Consider the following 18,983-nt stretch of genomic DNA (forward strand, 5'->3'; position numbering starts at 1 on the left):
AGAACTGGTTAAGTTCAATGCCCATTGAAGTAGATACCGTTGATGCCGAGAGCTATAGGCCTCAATCATGTAATTTTATGATTTTAAATTATTATTTACATAATTTAATGTTTTTATTATTTAATTTATAATTTATGTGATTTTGTAGACCTAGCTGTAAACCCTAGACTAATTGTGGATAACTCAGAGTCTGAGACCGATGCATCGTGGGATGATTACCATCATACAAAACTCGCCAGAGTTAGATGTGGTGGTGAGTTCATAATATCACTTAGTTGATGGTTTAGAAGTCTATAGTTAAATTGCTAAAGAAAAGATAGTGCATCTGATCAATAAAAGTTAAAACTTCTTGTAGGAAGATTGCAAATCACTATCGAGTCATCAACTCAAATGCATGGACTGTCCATGACTAATGCAGGGCATTGTAGCTATTTCATATTTGAATGAAATCTATGACATTATTCAATATTTTGGTGCTGTAAATTTAAATTTATTGTGATTTGTAGTTTTAAATTTAGATTTATGGTTTGCGATTTGTAATTTGATTTAGTTATTGTATTTTAATTTTAATTTTTTAACTTATTTTTTTATAGTATTTTATAGTTTTTTAAAATTATTTTTTTACATTATTAAACAAGGGTTGATATTGGGCCAATCGGAGTCCATTTTCTCAGTAGGGTAACTGTACCTGAGTAAGGCAATTAGGCCTGAAAATGCCCACATCCGAGCTCCAACACTAAGCTTCGGCTAGAGTTGAAATTCGACACCAATCGGAGTCAAAGTCGGAGGGGGTTTTGACCTCCGACCCTAGTCAGAGTCGGAGGTCAAAGTTGGGCATTCCAACTCCGTCGAAGTCGAGCCCACCCCTAGTGGATAGGTTATCAGAGAATACTCTTTAATGAGTGAAATAAAAACAGTACACTACAAACTATATCTCTGTCAAAATTAACAAGGGTTAAGACTCAATGCGTAGAGAAGAGAGATTGAAAACTTTAAATGAATGTTGTAAAACTTTTAGTTGATGTGTTTGTAAAGATCTCAAATGAGTTATTTATAGATATATGAGACTTCATTTTCAAAATTAAAAAGATTTATATGTCAAAAAGGAGTACCACTCTCCTTTCAAGATTTCAAATAAAAGTTTATCCTTTTTGCAATTGTCAAAGAAAATATTATTCACTTTTTAAAATTTGCAAACCTAATGTTTTACTTTTCGCATATGACAAAAGGAACATTATTTACTTTTCAAAATTTTTGAAATAAAATCATCTATCTTTTGCATATGTCAAAAAGAGTATCAATCACTTTTCAAAATGTTCAAACCTATTCTTTTACTTTTCGCATATGACAAAATGAGTATTATTTACTTGTCAGATTCTTCAAAAAAAATCATCTACCTTTCATATATGTCAAAAAGATCATCAATCACTTTTCAAATTCTCAAACAAAACATGCACATGTGAAATATAACAATCAATCATCTTTCAAATTTTCAAAATTCAAAGCATGCACATGTGAAAGATGATAATCAATCATCTTTCAAAAATTAAAATTTTTAACTTTTAATTTTTAATTATATCATGCGCATGTGGAAAATGCAATTTGATGCTTTATGAGAAAAGATTAATTTTGAGCCTTAATCCAATTTCAAATTTTTTCAAGAGATGTATTAAATTACTCTAAGAGTTTTATTTCTAAGTTTGTTCCATTTTTTACTCATGCTTGATTCGTTGATGTGATTGGCTCTATTGTGTAGGGAACTTGAACTTGTGACTCATTTATGCTTGTATTAATTTGTTATCATCAAAATTTATATGTATAAATATATAATAATATGATGCTTGTTGGGTTCAACACAATCCAAACAACTGGTAGGATTTTTACTGAACATGAAAGTGAGAACTGTGCCGGTCCTATGAACAAGCATGTGGATTATTTATTTATTATTTGTTATATTATTACAGTTCTAACTAACCACTTGTTGATTTTTGTTTTGGATCCTGGATTGAATGTGGAAATATTAATTGTTTTATGATGTTAATTGTTTTTGTCATTAAAATTTCTATTTGTTAAATATTGGGTTGCGTTTGACCAGTGAGGTAATCTTAGATATTTTGTGAATAGTAGTAAAAAAGTAATAAAAAAATTATGATAAAATATTGAATAGTTGTGAATAGTACTAAAAATACTAAAAAATATGTGAAAAGTAATGATAAAATAATAAATAGCAGTAGAGTATTCTCAAGAACCCAAACGGAGCCTGATCATTGAAAATTGACAAGCTTGTCTCTCATTCTCCATCGCTCATTATTGTGCCTACCAACACTATTTTCACCGTGTCTCTATATCAAGCTACACGCTCGGGCAAAAGACATTACTCTAAACATGTCTCTATATCACACAGATGAAATTATAGAGAAAATGATTGGTCCTATTGCCTGTTTATTTTTATTTTCTATTGTATGCACTGCAATTTTTGTAAATGAATTTTTGTGAGTGTTGCCCACCCTTTCCTCTTGTATTCTCTCTTTTAATTCAATGCAAGTTTGTTAAAATAAATAAATAAATATCATGATCTCATTGGAAATCATTAAGTCATTTCTTTTTCAAAAGTGAGATTTGGATTCGTTTGTTCAAAATTAAAAGCTAAATAACAAAGTAAAAGCATGCATGGGATTGATTCATCTTTTGAAAACATGTGGAATATACTTGGCTTGTTGCTCCACCATATCTAGGTCATACGTACGACATTAACATCGTGTAAAATAAGTTCAAAGCTGAAAGAATTATAAGTAAATATTATGCTATCTTTAGAAATAAGTAATTCATTTCTTTTTTAAAAATGAGATTTGGATACTTTGCTCAAAATTAAAAGCTAAATAACAAGGTGAAAGCATGAGATTTATTCATCTTTTGAAGACATGTGAAACGTACTTGGCTTGAGTTCCAACTCTTGAGGGGCCCGATCAACTTTTTCATTTTAATAAGAAAAATGATATTTACACTCGTAGAGTATGTAATAACTGTGCAATCTCATTAAAAAAAATTGAGTAAATATGGAATCTATATGAAAAAAAAATAAATTAAATTTTTAATAGTACTGGAGCTCACTCTTTTTCAAATTGATTGCACAATACTTCTGTATTCTATGATTGTTTGTAGTATTACTCTTTTAAGAAATTATGTTAGAGCCCAATTTTGTTAAGTACTCTATCCCTCTCTCTCTCCCTCTCTCTCTCTCTCTTTATCTCTCTTTCTCAACAGTACTATTGTCCAGTGCAAGCATGCCTATTGCACTTACCTATTTTTCTTTAATTCTTTACTAATTCTCCCTCATTATTCATTGCCATTTTCCAATTCTATTAGTCTTTTTAATTTTTATTTTTTTACTAAGTACTTATTTAGGTATATAAAAAAGATATCTTTTTTTTAATTAGGTTTTATATATGCATGTATTAAAAATCCTTCAGACCATAGGTATTTGCTAGGTTCTATTAATTGTTATAAAACTTTATATATGTTTTTTGTCTCAATTCTCATATAGTAATTAATAGTTCTACGCATATTTATTTTAGTTTTTAGTATTTTTCTCGAATATGTCTGGTAGAGACTTTAAGCTAGGATAGGACAGTCATAAGAAAAAAAAAATACAAAAAAGCATAATATATAATTCAGTCATTAAAGGATCTTTTGATGAATTTGTTATACTAAAGGATCGATAAACAAATATAACATAAAGTCCAAATAATTTTGCATCTCAAAAAAGTTAGAAGAATGAGATTTAAATAATTTTAAGTAACTCATTATTAATATATTAATTTATTTTATGAGTAATGTTATACATCACACTCTCATTCTATTTCGGTCATACTAAATAGTATGTGGTACATTTATTACCACTAGATGATAAAGAAGCATGCAATAAATGATTATTTAATATTGATAAATGTGTCACATCTTACTTAGTAAAATAAAAATAGGATGATAATATGGTATATAAAATTTTCCTTTAAATATTGATGGGCAATGAAATCTCATCATAGTGGAATGAAAGTGAGATGTGAGCGTGGTACATAGCATTTTCTAAAAATTAATATACCAAATGAAGCAATAACTAATATAAAATAAAATACAATTTCCTTAATATTAGCCATACTATCTATTGAAAATAATATATAATTATGAGGATAAAATGATAATTTACTATAAGTTAAAACTTGGAAAAAGGTCTTGTTTTGTATTTTTCGTATGAGAATCGCAGCAGACATACCCAGCAAGCGACAGACACACACCGATCGACACACTGGATGGAATAAAATTTTTGATGTTTGGAGTGTTGGGGTTAAAGTATTGTTCGCGCGTACATGTATCACGTTTTATGTGGCAGCACACAGGAAATTGGTTTCTGAGTATAAATAAAGGTAGCCAATCTCCCAAATATGCTCACCCATCTGCTATCTATCCGTTTAAATTGTCTTTAGCTCAATTCTTTGCCAAATATTAATGGAAGACATTTCGAGTGGTACGATCGAAGAGGAATGGACGTATAATCAGGAAAGGAAGGTCATCAAGAGAGAGTTATTCAGAATGGCAATGGAAGGCAAATGGGATGAAGTTGCCCAGCTGTATGAACAAGACGAATGGGCTCAAACGGCCAAAATCACCAATTCAGGAGACACAGCATTACACATAGCTGTCTCCGTTGGCAAAGAAGATAACGTCAGACAACTTATACAATCAATTTGGGATCCATCCCGACTCAGACAGGTTCTTGAGACTCGGAACGACCGAGGGAATACTCCGCTCCATTCTGCTGCATCAATGGGGAATGTTGCCATGTGTCAATGCATTGCAACAGTTTATCCAGAGTCGGTGGTTGCTACTAATAATAACCAGGAGACCCCTCTTTTCATGGCAGCAATGCAAGGTGAAAAAGCAGCTTTCTTTTATCTTCACTATGTCCGTGTCAATGCGAAAATGGATGGCAATCAATTTCCCAGGAGGAAGAATGGTGACACCATCCTTCATTGTGCCATTGCTGGGGACTACTTCGGTCAGTAGTACTGCAACCGACATATATATTTTGCTTTCTAGTTTACTTCTATACGTGGTAATTTGAAAAAGAGGTCGAGAGTAGCAGTAAAATAGTGTAGGCGGATTTGGCATTTTCAAATATAGAACATGTTTGATTCTGCTGCACTTGAATTGACAGATATGGCATTTCACATAATTAAATTTTATCCGGAACTGGCGAGCCTTGTCAATGAAGAAGGACTCACTCCTCTCCATCTACTAGCGAGCAAGCCTTCAGCTTTTAGAAGCGGTAGCCACCTTGAAGGATACTACAAAATCATTTATCACTGTAAGCATCTCTAAATCGCCAGTGTTGCAAGAACTCATCATCTCCATCCTCTCTTTCCTAGAGTCATATCCTTTCTTTTGCTGTTGTTTTGGAAGGCATATTGGTTGATCAACTCGAGGAGGAAACATTTGACTACCAGCCAGAGAGAACCGATAGTCCCGGGGATGAAAAGAAACTGAATCCAGAGACGTACAGAGCTTGCAACGACTTGTTGCAATTGTTTTGGAGAATGGTTCTAGGTGGTATGTGAATGAATAGATTTTTTATTATTATCTGTAACATACTTTGTAGAAGTCACACCGTGTAAGGAACACCATGTCATGGTAAATATTCCATTAGATTATGAGAATTATCTGTAACATACTTTTTTTTTCCTTGATTAACAGTGACAGGGAAAAACAGGAATGGAGAGGAAACAGAGAAAAAGACTGAAAGAAAAGGTAGAGAGAAAACAGATGCAGAGAACCCTGGACCAAACGAAGGAAGTCCAGGTCAGAAATGCGTTATTCTGTGTCTTTGAAAGCAAGCTCTAGGAAAGAAATTAGACCTCCAACAAAATACAAGATTTTGAGACGCAATTTCGTTGTCAATTTGTAATCTTCATCGTACAAGATTTCTGTCTAGATCAAATATTTCTCTTTTCCATTCCCAATATGGAATCATATCTTGTTTCAAGAATTCTCACTTGTGTTCTCGAAGGGATAGGGGTTGAAAAAAACTTTTGGCTGGAACCAGATGGTAACCGGCTAATGCGATCAAGAGATATTCCAGGGAAGAAAAAGACTCCGGCTTATCCAGAGAACTACAGAACCTGCAACGACTTCTTCAAATTGTTGTGGAAAATGGTTCTAGTTGGTATGTGAATGGACATATTTTTATAATTTTTATTTTTCATTTTTTCAGAAGCCACACTGTGACAAGAACACCATGTCATGGCATATACGCCTGAGATGATGAGAATTAATTATATGGATCTTTTTGCGACCCCCCTTCAGCCACTTTGTCATATCTTTCGTTTTGAAAATGCCATTGTTGAGACTAATGATCGAACCACACAAGCGTAGTGTAGAATTTTGATGTTATGCATGGCTCATTTCTGCTAATGATCGAACTACTTTTCTTTTTCTCAATTACCAGTCACAGGCATAAATAGAGGAAAAACAGATGCGGAGAACACTGAAGTACCAAAGGCAAGAAGACATGGTGAGCAATCCATCACTGTGTTAAGTGTGTTTGAGAGGAAGATTTAAGAAAAAAAATAAGAGCTCCAAGTAAAAGAGAACATTTTCAAAGCCAGTTTTTTGGACGGATCACATTGTTGAACCAAAAAGAGTCGAAGAGGAGCTAGCCTGGCGTAAAATTAATAAAACCATTGATCAAACTCGTTTATATATTCATTCATTTCAATGATGAATTGCTTCTATTGTACAGGAACTCATGAGGTATTTCCAGCTAATTATAGCACCTGCATTGAATTTGTCAAGCTTGCGAACAAGGCAATGCTGATGTTTCTTGGATTAGGTATGTTGGTAGTATAGGGATTAAGATCCTTTATAATTTGATGCTTAAAATGGACTGAATAGATATCCACAACATATGAGTCCTACACTTAAGTGCCGTTTGGATAGTGAGATGAGGTGAGATGAATTGAAATGAAAGTTGAATAAAATATTATTATAATATTATTTTTTAATATAATTATTGTTTTAGAATTCAAAAAAATAAATTATTTATTATATTTTGTACGAGAATTTAAAAAAATTGTTATGATGAGATGATATGAAGCATTTTTTGTGTCAATTATGCGTAGCAATCTTGTGGAGAGTTATTAGGATGAAATGATATGATGAGATGATATAATGGGAATTTTTTGTGGCAATCATGTGTCACATCATTGTACTTCTTGCATATCTAAGTCTTAAAATGGACAAGTAAAAAAGAAATCTTAAAATGCATCAAATGCAGTTTAGATTGCTAGTTGATAAGAATATAATATAAATAATTAAATTTATCTTTTTTTATTAGGTTAAGTTTTTAGGACAAATGATGATTTCACATGGTATAATCAGAGGAGAGGTCTTAATTAGTTCAAACCTTGACTTTATACTTTACTATATTTAATCAAATATTTCATATGTTGGACCCACTCATTATGAGGGAGTATGACCCACACGTGATGTTGAGTGTTAAGAATATACCTCTTCCAATTAGTTTAAACTTTTAAAACAAGTGGTGATCGATTTCACACTGATGTGGCACTACAACATTTGTTACCTCCTCTTAGTGACACATCACGCACAGATATATATAACTACTATGTATCTTCTTGCATACAATACATTTTTGTTACTTTCTATTATTGTTACGTAGATTTACGCTATTTATAAGTTTGGTGTGTAACATACAATGTATTCAATATGTTAATTAAAAGGGTTACAAATAAATTTATTATTTTGTGTATCATAAGGAATTACCGCGATAACAAAGATAAAGAGCAACAAACAGAAGCACACATGGGCCGTTCAAATCTTGAACGAACTTCTAGGACTTCATTCCACATATGAAGATGCTTCCACATCTGGGGATCATGCGCCCAAGCCTGCACAATCCCGATCAAAGGAATTAGAAGAAACAAGGCCTTACGATCTTGACGAACCCAGTAGTGTAATTCCGTCCACTGATTCTATAAAAGCTACGGAAATTGACGGTAAAAATCAGACGTAGTTTACGAACGAATATGTTGTGTAGACAGTTTAATCAAAGCGTGTTATTGGCAGGGATGGAGAAAACCCTTAAAACGGCGAAAATGATCTTATTAATTGATTCTAAAAGTGGCATCAACGATATTGTGAAGAAAGTACAAGAACTTTTTCCGATTTCCATACAAGATAGGAATGCTGAGAACAAGAATCTAATGATGCTCGTAGATCAGCCACAGGATAAACCTCCTGAAATGCCAGAGAAAGAGACTCCAATATTACTTGCAGCCAAGAATGGTATCACTGAAATTGTGGAAAGAATCCTAGATGTCTGTCCAATTGCCATTAATGACGTGAATGCAGATAATAAGAACATAGTATTGTTAGCGGTGGAGTACAGGCAACCAAAGGTATATGAACTCTTGCGACGACGAAATATCTCGAAAGAGAGCATGTTTCGACAATTGGATAAGGAAGAGAATAGTGCCCTGCATCTTGCGGCAAAGCTTGGAGACAAACAGCCATGGCGAATTCCCGGGGAAGCATTGCAAATGCAATGGGAAAACAAGTGGTATGAGGTACGACTGCGAATTATGTTTATATTTCTGTATGTCTTTTTTATTCTTTTCCCATTATACTGATCATCTAACTACTTATTGATTTTGTTTAAAAAGATTTTGTGGATTCAAATCTCAGTGACGTTAAAAAGGGCGAGAACATGCATATAAGCATGATATCTTAACTTAAACGAGGAAAGAAAAGTCTGGCCTGTATTTTATTACAAAATTAGTTTTGTAGACAAACTACTATATATATATGGGATACCTAATACTGGATCCTTTGCTTGGCTTCCTGCGTGTAGTATGTCAGGGATTCCATGCCCCACAACTTTTTCCCCCGCTACAACAAGGAGGGCAAGACCCCAGGCGACTTGTTCACTGAAACCCACAAAGACCTTGTAGAGAATGGTAGCAAGTGGCTAACAAACACTTCTCAATCCTGTTCTGTCGTAGCTGCACTCATCGCCACAGTGGCCTTTACTGCCTCCACCACAGTCCCCGGAGGCTTCGAGAGTACTGGCATTCCAGCGCTCGAAAACAAGCCTGGTTTTGACCTCTTCGCGGTCTCATCACTCGTAGCTCTCTGCTTCTCGATCACGGCCTTAGTCATGTTCCTCGCCATCTTAACATCACGATACCAAGACAGAGATTTTGGCAGCAACTTACCTAGGAAACTCTTGATGGGTTTAACATCTTTGTTCGTGTCCATAGCCGCGATGCTAATTTCATTTTGTGGGGGCCATTTCTTTGTGCTGAAGGAGGAGCTAAAATTTGCGGCGATTCCAGTGTATGCAGTGACATGCCTACCGGTAACGTTTTTTGCTGTGGCGCAGTTTCCTCTTTATATTGATCTTTTACGGGCTACCTTATCGAAGGTGCCACAACGCAGCCACAAGGTCGATCCCTGACATTTTTAATTCCATTATTTGTGTTCGGATGCTACATCTTTAGTTCCGTGGCGGAACCAGCGCCAATTGTTTAGAGGGGCCATTTTTTTTTATTGTGTGACATGGTTATGTAAAATAAAAAAGAAATTAAAAAAATATAATTATATATATATATATATATATATAATTAGATCACCATAATTTGTTACATAAATGTAAAAATAAAATTCTAAAAAAACAACTTATATGTTTTAAATTTATGGTGATCATAATGTTTCATGGAATGATATTCATGCATTATTATTTTTGTAATTACATATTTAAAATTTATTTTTTTCATAGAAACTATGAAATGATCTCACTACAACAGATCTGAGCTTTTAGGACGAAATTATTTAGGGACAAAAAAAAATCTAAAAGTTATTTTTTAGGACGAAATTTAATTTTCGTCACAAAAAATTGATGACTTTATAAAATCGTTCAAATGGTCAAATAACCGTTCGAACAGTATTTTTTGTGACGAATTTAATCGTCTTAAAATTTTTTTACCGTTCAAACGGTAAAAAGTACGTTCGAACAGTAAAATCTTGGCGATGAAGTAATTTACTATGGGGGGAAAAGTTCACAACCGTTTGAACGGTGATTTATTGTGTTCGAACGGAAAATATTTGGTGGCAAAACCTCGCGGGAAGGTTTCTAAACCATTCGAACGGAATATATTTAGTTAGAACATATTCAAGCACTACATTTTTACATTCGAAAGTATAATATTAATCTCAGTAAGAAACTCAAAATATAAAAAATATATATATCCACTACAACAGAATGTGTATTTTGTGACAGAGAAAACTGTCACAAAAAAATGGCAAACCGTCACTAAAAATTTTTGGTGACGGTTTGAAACCGTCACCATGACCGTCACCTAAAGTGCGTCACAGAAAACATTTGGTGACGGTTTACTGTACAACCGTCACAAAAAATATTTTTAGTGACGGTTGGAAGTGTTCCATTCGGTACAACGTTCGAACGTTCATTTTTTGGTGACGGTTATGAACTGTCACAGAAAATAACGTTCGGACGTAAAATCAAACGTTCGGACGTTATACCCGACCGATTGGCGTTCGAATGAGAGAAGTTGACGTTCGTTGGAGATCGTGTTCGAACGTATAAAATGTACGTTCGAATGTTAATGCATCCGAACGTTAATTACATTAAACGTTCGAATATTTGTTCGAACGAAAACGTTAATGTTCAAACGTAGCGCGTTTAATGTTCGGACGTATACTCGAATGTAAACGAAGGAGCGTCCGAATGCAAGTTTTCTGTTCGAACGTTAGTCGCTTTACCGTTCGAGCGATTTGTTCGTTTAAGCGTGAGTACGTTCGAACGTATAGTTTAACGTTCGTACGATTCAATTGTATTTACGTTCGAACGTTTGTTACAGTGTGAACCAACGTTCGAACGATTGTTATTTACATTCGAACGTACAGATCAGAAATACTAATTTCATAAAATTTAAAAACATAATACCAATAGTATCATATTACATACCCAATTAAGAAGTAACAATGTCTTATAAAAGTACAAAATTAGATATTAAAACTAGTCAGAAATATTGATAAAAGTTATTTCTTCTTTTTCCCTCGCCCACGGGGATTTTGTTGCAACGACATAACATGTTCCATTTGCACCATCATCTCCCGTTGCACTTGCTCTTACACTTCATTGCGTATTCTTTCCTCCTGGTCTCTCTGTTGGTCCTGCAAACGCGTCTCTAAATGAGACTGTCGTTCTAAGAGAGACTCTAACTCTTGTTGTCTGGACCTCATATACTCATTCTCACGCCGTGCAGCTTCTAAATCTGCCGTAAGATTATTAATTTGTGAAGCCGATGAGGTTGAGGAGGATGAACATTTATGCTTGATAGATCGTCCCAAACCTCTTGCCATACTAGACTGCGGCCCGAGCACTTGCGTGAATATGTCTATGTCACTAGGAGATGATTCCTCAGAAGCTGACTGCATCTCCAACATTTTGCTCTGCAATTTAAAAGGTAATGATCGTAAATAATTAGTAATGTATTAAAAGAAATAGAAATAAGAAATAAACTATTAAAATATTATATATCTATTTATTTAACAAAATTAACACTGCTTGATCTTCAGGAACGGATTCCTCGAGTGGGAAGTCCTCAATGGGTTCAGGACTTGGACTTGGCGGAGGCACATTTAACTTGAAGAAATGTTGAAGAAATGTTGAAATTTTGGTCTAATTACTTAACCGTCACAAACTGTCCGACCTCGACACTCCTCTCAAGGCCGAAGAGACTATGACAGTCAAGCAATTAGACCAAAATTTAGAGATTATAATTGTTATATATAATTTTAAATGTTATTATATAATTTTAATTATTATCATTCTACAATTATAATCTTAATTCTTATACTTAATTTAGTGAGTTATTTACTTATATAGACAATAAGTATATAATTTTTATATAAGAATCTATTTGATCCTTATTTCCTTTCTCTTTAGTTTATAATAAATAAGTATATTTACATATTCAAACTTTACTTATTTAGTAGTTTCAAGACTTTTTTATTGAAGAGTATTTTAAAGGTTATATTATAATTTTAATTATTATCATTCTTAAAATATAACTTTAATTGTTATACTTAAACTATCATTCTTAAATTTCAATGGTATTATAATAATTTTAATTATTATAATTCTTAAAGAGTTACTTTTATTTATTATTACTTAATTTAAAATATTATTATCACAATTTTTCAAATCCATATCACAAAAACACATTGTATAAATATCATAAAATTCAAATAAAGACAAGAAATAAAAATTTTTTCTTACCAAACTCAACTCTCTCTAACTCTCCAACTCAACTCTCTCTCTCTGTGTTGCGCGCACGGGAGAAGAAAAAATGTTCAATGGCGCTCCCGTGCGCGCACTGCTTAAGTTCTAAAATTATTTGTTTAAACGTTCGAACGTTTAAGTTGTACTTCCGAACGTTAACTTAAACATTCGAACGTTTAAGTTTTACGTCCGAACGTTATTTGATAAAATGCTCGTAGCGTTCGGACGTTTACAGTACACGTTCGAACGTAATAATATCTTTATAACATAAAATCTAGCGGGAAAGTTCCCGCACTTTAATCATATATGTTCGAATGTATCACAAGTTTTCGTTCGAACGTTTCTAAATTTAGAGATAAACGTTCGAACATTTAACTTAAACGTCCGAACGTTTATTTCATCAAAGTGTTACCATATTTGAGAGTTAAATTTTCCGCACTAATTTAAGTAACGTTCGAACGTTAACATATTTGGTGTTCGGATGTACATAATTTTCTGGTGATTTTCATCAAATAACGTTCGAACGCATAGTCTACACGTTCGAACGTCTGAATAATCACACTGAAACCTTAATCGAGCGGGAAATTTCCCGCTCTTATTTTAACGTTCGAACGTTAACTTGAAAAGTTCGAACGTACGATTCCTACCATACGAACTTCTTACTTATTTGTAATAATCTAAATATATTCAAACGTCATTCACAAATAATAATTTAAATATTTAAAGTTCATATCACAACATACTAGAAAAAACTCACAATATATTCACAAAATAACATGCCACATGTATTAACATATTTTTAAAGTTGAGTAAGTAATAAACATGTATTAACAAAGCCTAATGAAAATATATTTCTAATAAGAAACACAATATTTCAAATTCATATCACAACATATTTACAAAAACTCACAAACTATTTACAAACTATACAAATAATAATCACAATATTTCAAGAGTAAGTATAAAATCACAACAATATATTGATAAAGTTTAGAAATATACCTATCACTCACAATATCCTCTTACAAATCAAAATCTTCCAACTTCTCAAAACAAGCAATCCTTCAAAAAAATACAACACTAACTTATTAGAAATATTCTATAACAAAAACACATTCTATAAATATCATAAAATTAAAATAAAGATAAGAAATAAAAATATTTTCTTACCAAAACTCAACTCTCTCTAACTCTCTAACTCAACTCTCTCTCACACTAACACCCTTTCTCTCTCTCTCTCTCTGTGTCTCTCTCTCTCTCTCGCTCTCTCTCTCTCGCACTGTTGCGCGCACGGGAGAAGAAGAAATGATCCGCTTCCTCCCGTGCGCGTACTGATTAATAGCGCAAATTATTAGTTTAAACGTTCGAACGTTTAAGTTGTACGTCCGAACGTTATATGCTAAAATTTCACCCGCTCATAACGTTCGGACGTTTACAGTACACGTTCGAACGTACCCTTCTTATTTATATCATAAAATCTAGCGGGAAAGTTCCCGCACTTTCCTCATATATGTTCGAATGTATCACAATTTATCGTTCGAACGTTTGTAAATTTAGAGATAAACGTTCGAACATTTAACTTAAACGTCCGAACGTTTATTTCATCAAAGTGTCACCATATTTCAGAGTTAAATTTTCCGCACTAATTTAAGTAACGTTCGAACGTTAACATATTTGGTGTTCGGATGTACATAATTTTCTGGTGATTTTCATCAAATAACGTTCGAACGCATAGTCTAAACGTTCGAACGTCTGAATAATCACACACATACTTTAATCGAGCGGGAAATTTCCCGCTCTTATTTAACGTTCGAACGTTAACCTGAAACGCTCGAACGTAATAGTCCTACTCTTATTTAACGTTCGAACGTAATATATAAACTATACCATATATATAAATGAATAATATATATTAAATTGTTACTTATTAAATTCTTTATTATATACTAACTTATATTATAATATGTATTCTACATTTTATATATCTATAACTATATACTACATTGTATAGTATGATAGCATAATACTTTAAATGAGAACATAAATGTATATAATATATAAACTATACCATATATATAAATGAATAATATATATTAAGTTGTTATTTATTAAATTCTTTATTATATACTAACTTATACTATAATATGTATTCTACATTTTATATATCTATAACTATATACTACATTGTATAGTACGATAGCATAATACTTTAAATGAGAACATAAATGTATATAATATATAAACTATACCATATATATAAATGAATAATATATATTAAATTTTTATTTATTAAATTCTTTATTATATACTAACTTATACTATAATATGTATTCTACATTTTATATATCTATAACTATATACTACATTGTATAGTATGATAGCATAATACTTTAAATGAGAACATAAATGTATATAATATATAAACTATACTATATATATAAATGAATAATATATATTAAATTGTTAATTATTAAATTCTTTATTATATACTAACTTATACTATAATATGTATTCTACATTTTATATATCTATAACTATATACTACATTGTATAGTACGATAGCATAATACTTTAAATGAGAACATAAATGTATATAATATATAAACTATACCATATATATAAATGAATAATATATATTAAATTTTTATTTATTAAATTCTTTATTATATACTAACTTATACTATAATATGTATTCTACATTTTATATATCTATAACTATATACTACATTGTATAGTATGATAGCATAATACTTTAAATGAGAACATAAATGTATATAATATATAAACTATACTATATATATAAATGAATAATATATATTAAATTGTTACTTATTAAATTCTTTATTATATACTAACTTATACTATAATATGTATTCTACATTTTATATATCTATAACTATATACTACATTGTATAGTATGATAGCATAATACTTTAAATGAGAACATAAATGTATATAATATATAAACTATACCATATATATAAATGAATAATATATATTAAATTGTTACTTATTAAATTCTTTATTATATACTAACATATACTATAATATGTATTCTACATTTTATATATCTATAACTATATACTACATTGTATAGTATGATAGCATAATACTTTAAATGAGAACATAAATGTATATAATATATAAACTATACCATATATATAAATGAATAATATATATTAAGTTGTTATTTATTAAATTCTTTATTATATACTAACTTATACTATAATATGTATTCTACATTTTATATATCTATAACTATATACTACATTGTATAGTACGATAGCATAATACTTTAAATGAGAACATAAATGTATATAATATATAAACTATACCATATATATAAATGAATAATATATATTAAATTTTTATTTATTAAATTCTTTATTATATACTAACTTATACTATAATATGTATTCTACATTTTATATATCTATAACTATATACTACATTGTATAGTATGATAGCATAATACTTTAAATGAGAACATAAATGTATATAATATATAAACTATACCATATATATAAATGAATAATATATATTAAGTTGTTATTTATTAAATTCTTTATTATATACTAACTTATACTATAATATGTATTCTACATTTTATATATCTATAACTATATACTACATTGTATAGTACGATAGCATAATACTTTAAATGAGAACATAAATGTGTATAATATATAAACTATACCATATATATAAATGAATAATATATATTAAATTTTTATTTATTAAATTCTTTATTATATACTAACTTATACTATAATATGTATTCTACATTTTATATATCTATAACTATATACTACATTGTATAGTATGATAGCATAATACTTTAAATGAGAACATAAATGTATATAATATATAAACTATACTATATATATAAATGAATAATATATATTAGATTGTTACTTATTAAATTCTTTATTATATACTAACTTATACTATAATATGTATTCTACATTTTATATATCTATAACTATATACTACATTGTATAGTATGATAGCATAATACTTTAAATGAGAACATAAATGTATATAATATATAAACTATACCATATATATAAATGAATAATATATATTAAATTGTTACTTATTAAATTCTTTATTATATACTAACTTATACTATAATATGTATTCTACATTTTATATATCTATAACTATATACTACATTGTATAGTATGATAGCATAATACTTTAAATGAGAACATAAATGTATATAATATATAAATGATACCATATATGTAAATGAATAATATATATTAAATTGTTACTTATTAAATTCTTTATTATATACTAACTTATAATATAATATGTATTCTACATTTTATATATCTATTTATATCTATATACTACTTATTAAATAATCAATAAACACCATAAGCTCATAAACTATTCACAAAATTCACAAACAATAATCACAATTATTTCAAGAGTAAGCATAAAATCACAACAACATGCATGTATAAACATATTGCTAAACTTTAGAAATATAACAAGCACTCGCAAAAAAACCAATAATCTAATTGTCAATAATATTATATAACATCGTAATCTATAACATAAACATTTATAATATAATATTAAATTGAAAAACGTTCGAACGTAATAATAATTACGTTCGAACGTTCTGTGTATATAAGGCCAAAATCGAACATCGAAACGACATTTCTATTACGTTCATCGTCTACTCCGTTTCACGCCGCCACGCCTCCTTCGCCGCCGCCGTCAACTCTGCCACAACCGTCACTAAAGGTAGGCATTCATCTTTTATTCAAGTAACATGTATTTTTTTGAAATTTGGATTGAGTTTTGTGTTAAACCGGATAAGTGATGCCGGATTTTCAACTTCATTTTCCGGCCACCACGGCTAGTCATTTGCCGAATAGTCACCGTAGAAATGTTTCTTGAAGTGTATACTTCATTTCCACGGTGACATTTCGGTATTTAGAACCGTGTAGAGAAATTTTTGAGATTTCAATAATGGCTGAGTCGACTCAGCCATTCTGCATCGAAACGTTCGAACGTTTCACCAAGACGTTCGAACGTACGACGTTTAAATTACACAACCGTTACGGCTTCCACGTTCGAACGTTTGATTATAACATCCGAACGTAATGATTTTCTACATTATTCATGCTTCGACGTTCGGACGTCCATATTTATGTTCACACGTAAAACAAATACGTTCGAACGTATTTGTTTTAACGTCCGAACGTACGTCAGCCAATATTTATTTACTGCTTATGTTCGAACGTACATTGTTACATTCGAACGTATTTGTTTTACGTTCGAATGTAAATATATTGACATTATTTTACGTGCGAATGTATAAATAAACATCCGAACGTTTTATCTTTACGTTCGAACGTTATAGATAAAACGTTCGAACGTTACGGCAGAGCATCTTAGAATTAATACAAAAAAATGCATTATTGTAAATAATTTTTTTTTTCCTTTTCTATTTTCAGGATATGGCTCTTCCACTGCATACTAGGAAACGAGGGAGGGAAGGAGCCACGTCGAACACTGCCCGTATTGGAGCTCGTACTGTTATGGTAGAGCGAGAGATCTTAATTAATGAGTTCGACGAACTCTGTTGGCAGCAGACGAACCTGAGAGATGTTTTCCTCAGTAGAGGCTGGGGAAATATCTGCACATTGAGGGGGAAGGTATACCCCTCAATGGTTCAAGAATTCTATATGGGGATGTGTGACATGCCTCAGGATGCATCCTCTCACACCGTGACTGTACGCGGTGTTTCCATTGAGGTATCAGCAGATGTCATCGGCGAGCACCTTGGGATTCGTCGAGGAGTGGAGACATTTGCACACTCGACACCCCGTGAGGATGTAGGCACTTCTACATCATCTACTGGTCGGGGATGTGAGCCAGCATCAGCCAGAGATGCAGGCCAGTCAGAGGCTGAGGATACTGGCGTCGAGGCTCGGGATGATGACCGAGACGAGGATTTCTACATCCTCACCGGGAGGGATCGCATGCAGATCGAGCGGAAGAACGCCTTCAACCAGAACCATCTGCTGCATTTCTTCCGCATGTTGCACCTTATTGTTGCAACAAATGTCGATCCTGTGGCTCATAAAACCACATTTAGTCGGCTTCGGGCACAATTTTTGATACGAGTGGCATGTGGAGATCCTATAGATTTGCCATTGCACATCTTTCAGAGGATCCGTTACGAGGCGAGCATCGTCTTCACGGATAATCTCCTATATGGTGTCCTCATCAGCCGACTATTACTTGCACGGGGAGTGCCGACCCAGCCAGAGGACCGGGTCAAAGATCAGATGAGCCCCCTCGACATGACCACGCATCGACGTAGCATTGGACAGGCGAGGGGACGTCAGCCACCCCCTGTAGAGGATCTAGTTCCTCCGACGCAGCCTGAGCCAGGTCATGTCGGGAGTAGTAGTCAGCATACGCCGAGTACATCTGCAGGAGATGTGCGGCCTGCTTGGGTTGATGCGGTCATCTCACAGCTGACTGCGCATATCGATCATAAGATCGATCGATCGCTCGAGGCTATATCGGCGTCTGTTGTCGAACTCACCCATCGTGTAACTATCCTCAACGACAAGGT

General features: G+C 32.0%; 1 protein-coding gene across 4 annotated transcripts; it reads left to right on the forward strand.

The window, feature by feature from the left end:
• Positions 1-3,822: 3,822 nt before the first annotated feature.
• On the forward strand, positions 3,823-18,059 carry LOC121258980. Of its 4 annotated transcripts, none has more exons than XM_041160444.1 (10): positions 3,823-5,053; positions 5,213-5,362; positions 5,458-5,604; positions 5,749-5,853; positions 6,062-6,217; positions 6,500-6,565; positions 6,794-6,883; positions 7,830-8,069; positions 8,140-8,672; positions 18,023-18,059. In XM_041160444.1, exons 1-10 carry the CDS (start codon positions 4,504-4,506, stop codon positions 18,044-18,046), a joined length of 2,061 nt encoding a protein of 686 aa, XP_041016378.1. In that variant the 5' UTR covers positions 3,823-4,503; the 3' UTR covers positions 18,047-18,059. The 4 variants fall into 4 exon arrangements, with proteins under 4 accessions (XP_041016378.1, XP_041016377.1, XP_041016375.1 ...); XM_041160443.1 differs by lacking the exon at positions 18,023-18,059 and adding an exon at positions 8,924-9,665 and having other exon boundaries at positions 5,273-5,362; positions 8,140-8,639; XM_041160441.1 differs by lacking the exon at positions 18,023-18,059 and adding an exon at positions 8,924-9,664 and having other exon boundaries at positions 8,140-8,639.
• Positions 18,060-18,983: the final 924 nt, after the last annotated feature.

This window comes from Juglans microcarpa x Juglans regia, chromosome 4D (genome assembly GCF_004785595.1).
Source record: "Juglans microcarpa x Juglans regia isolate MS1-56 chromosome 4D, Jm3101_v1.0, whole genome shotgun sequence".
NCBI lineage: Eukaryota > Viridiplantae > Streptophyta > Magnoliopsida > Fagales > Juglandaceae > Juglans > Juglans microcarpa x Juglans regia.

Excerpts from the sequence above, each read along its gene's own strand:
- LOC121258980 (XM_041160441.1), top strand. The coding sequence starts at position 4,504 with ATGGAAGACATTTCGAGTGGTACGATCGAAGAGGAATGGACGTATAAT. Across the intron at positions 5,605-5,748 it reads TTGGAGAATGGTTCTAGGTG|TGACAGGGAAAAACAGGAAT; the intron begins GTATGTGAATGA and ends CTTGATTAACAG. Across the intron at positions 6,566-6,793 it reads ACCAAAGGCAAGAAGACATG|GAACTCATGAGGTATTTCCA; the intron begins GTGAGCAATCCA and ends TCTATTGTACAG.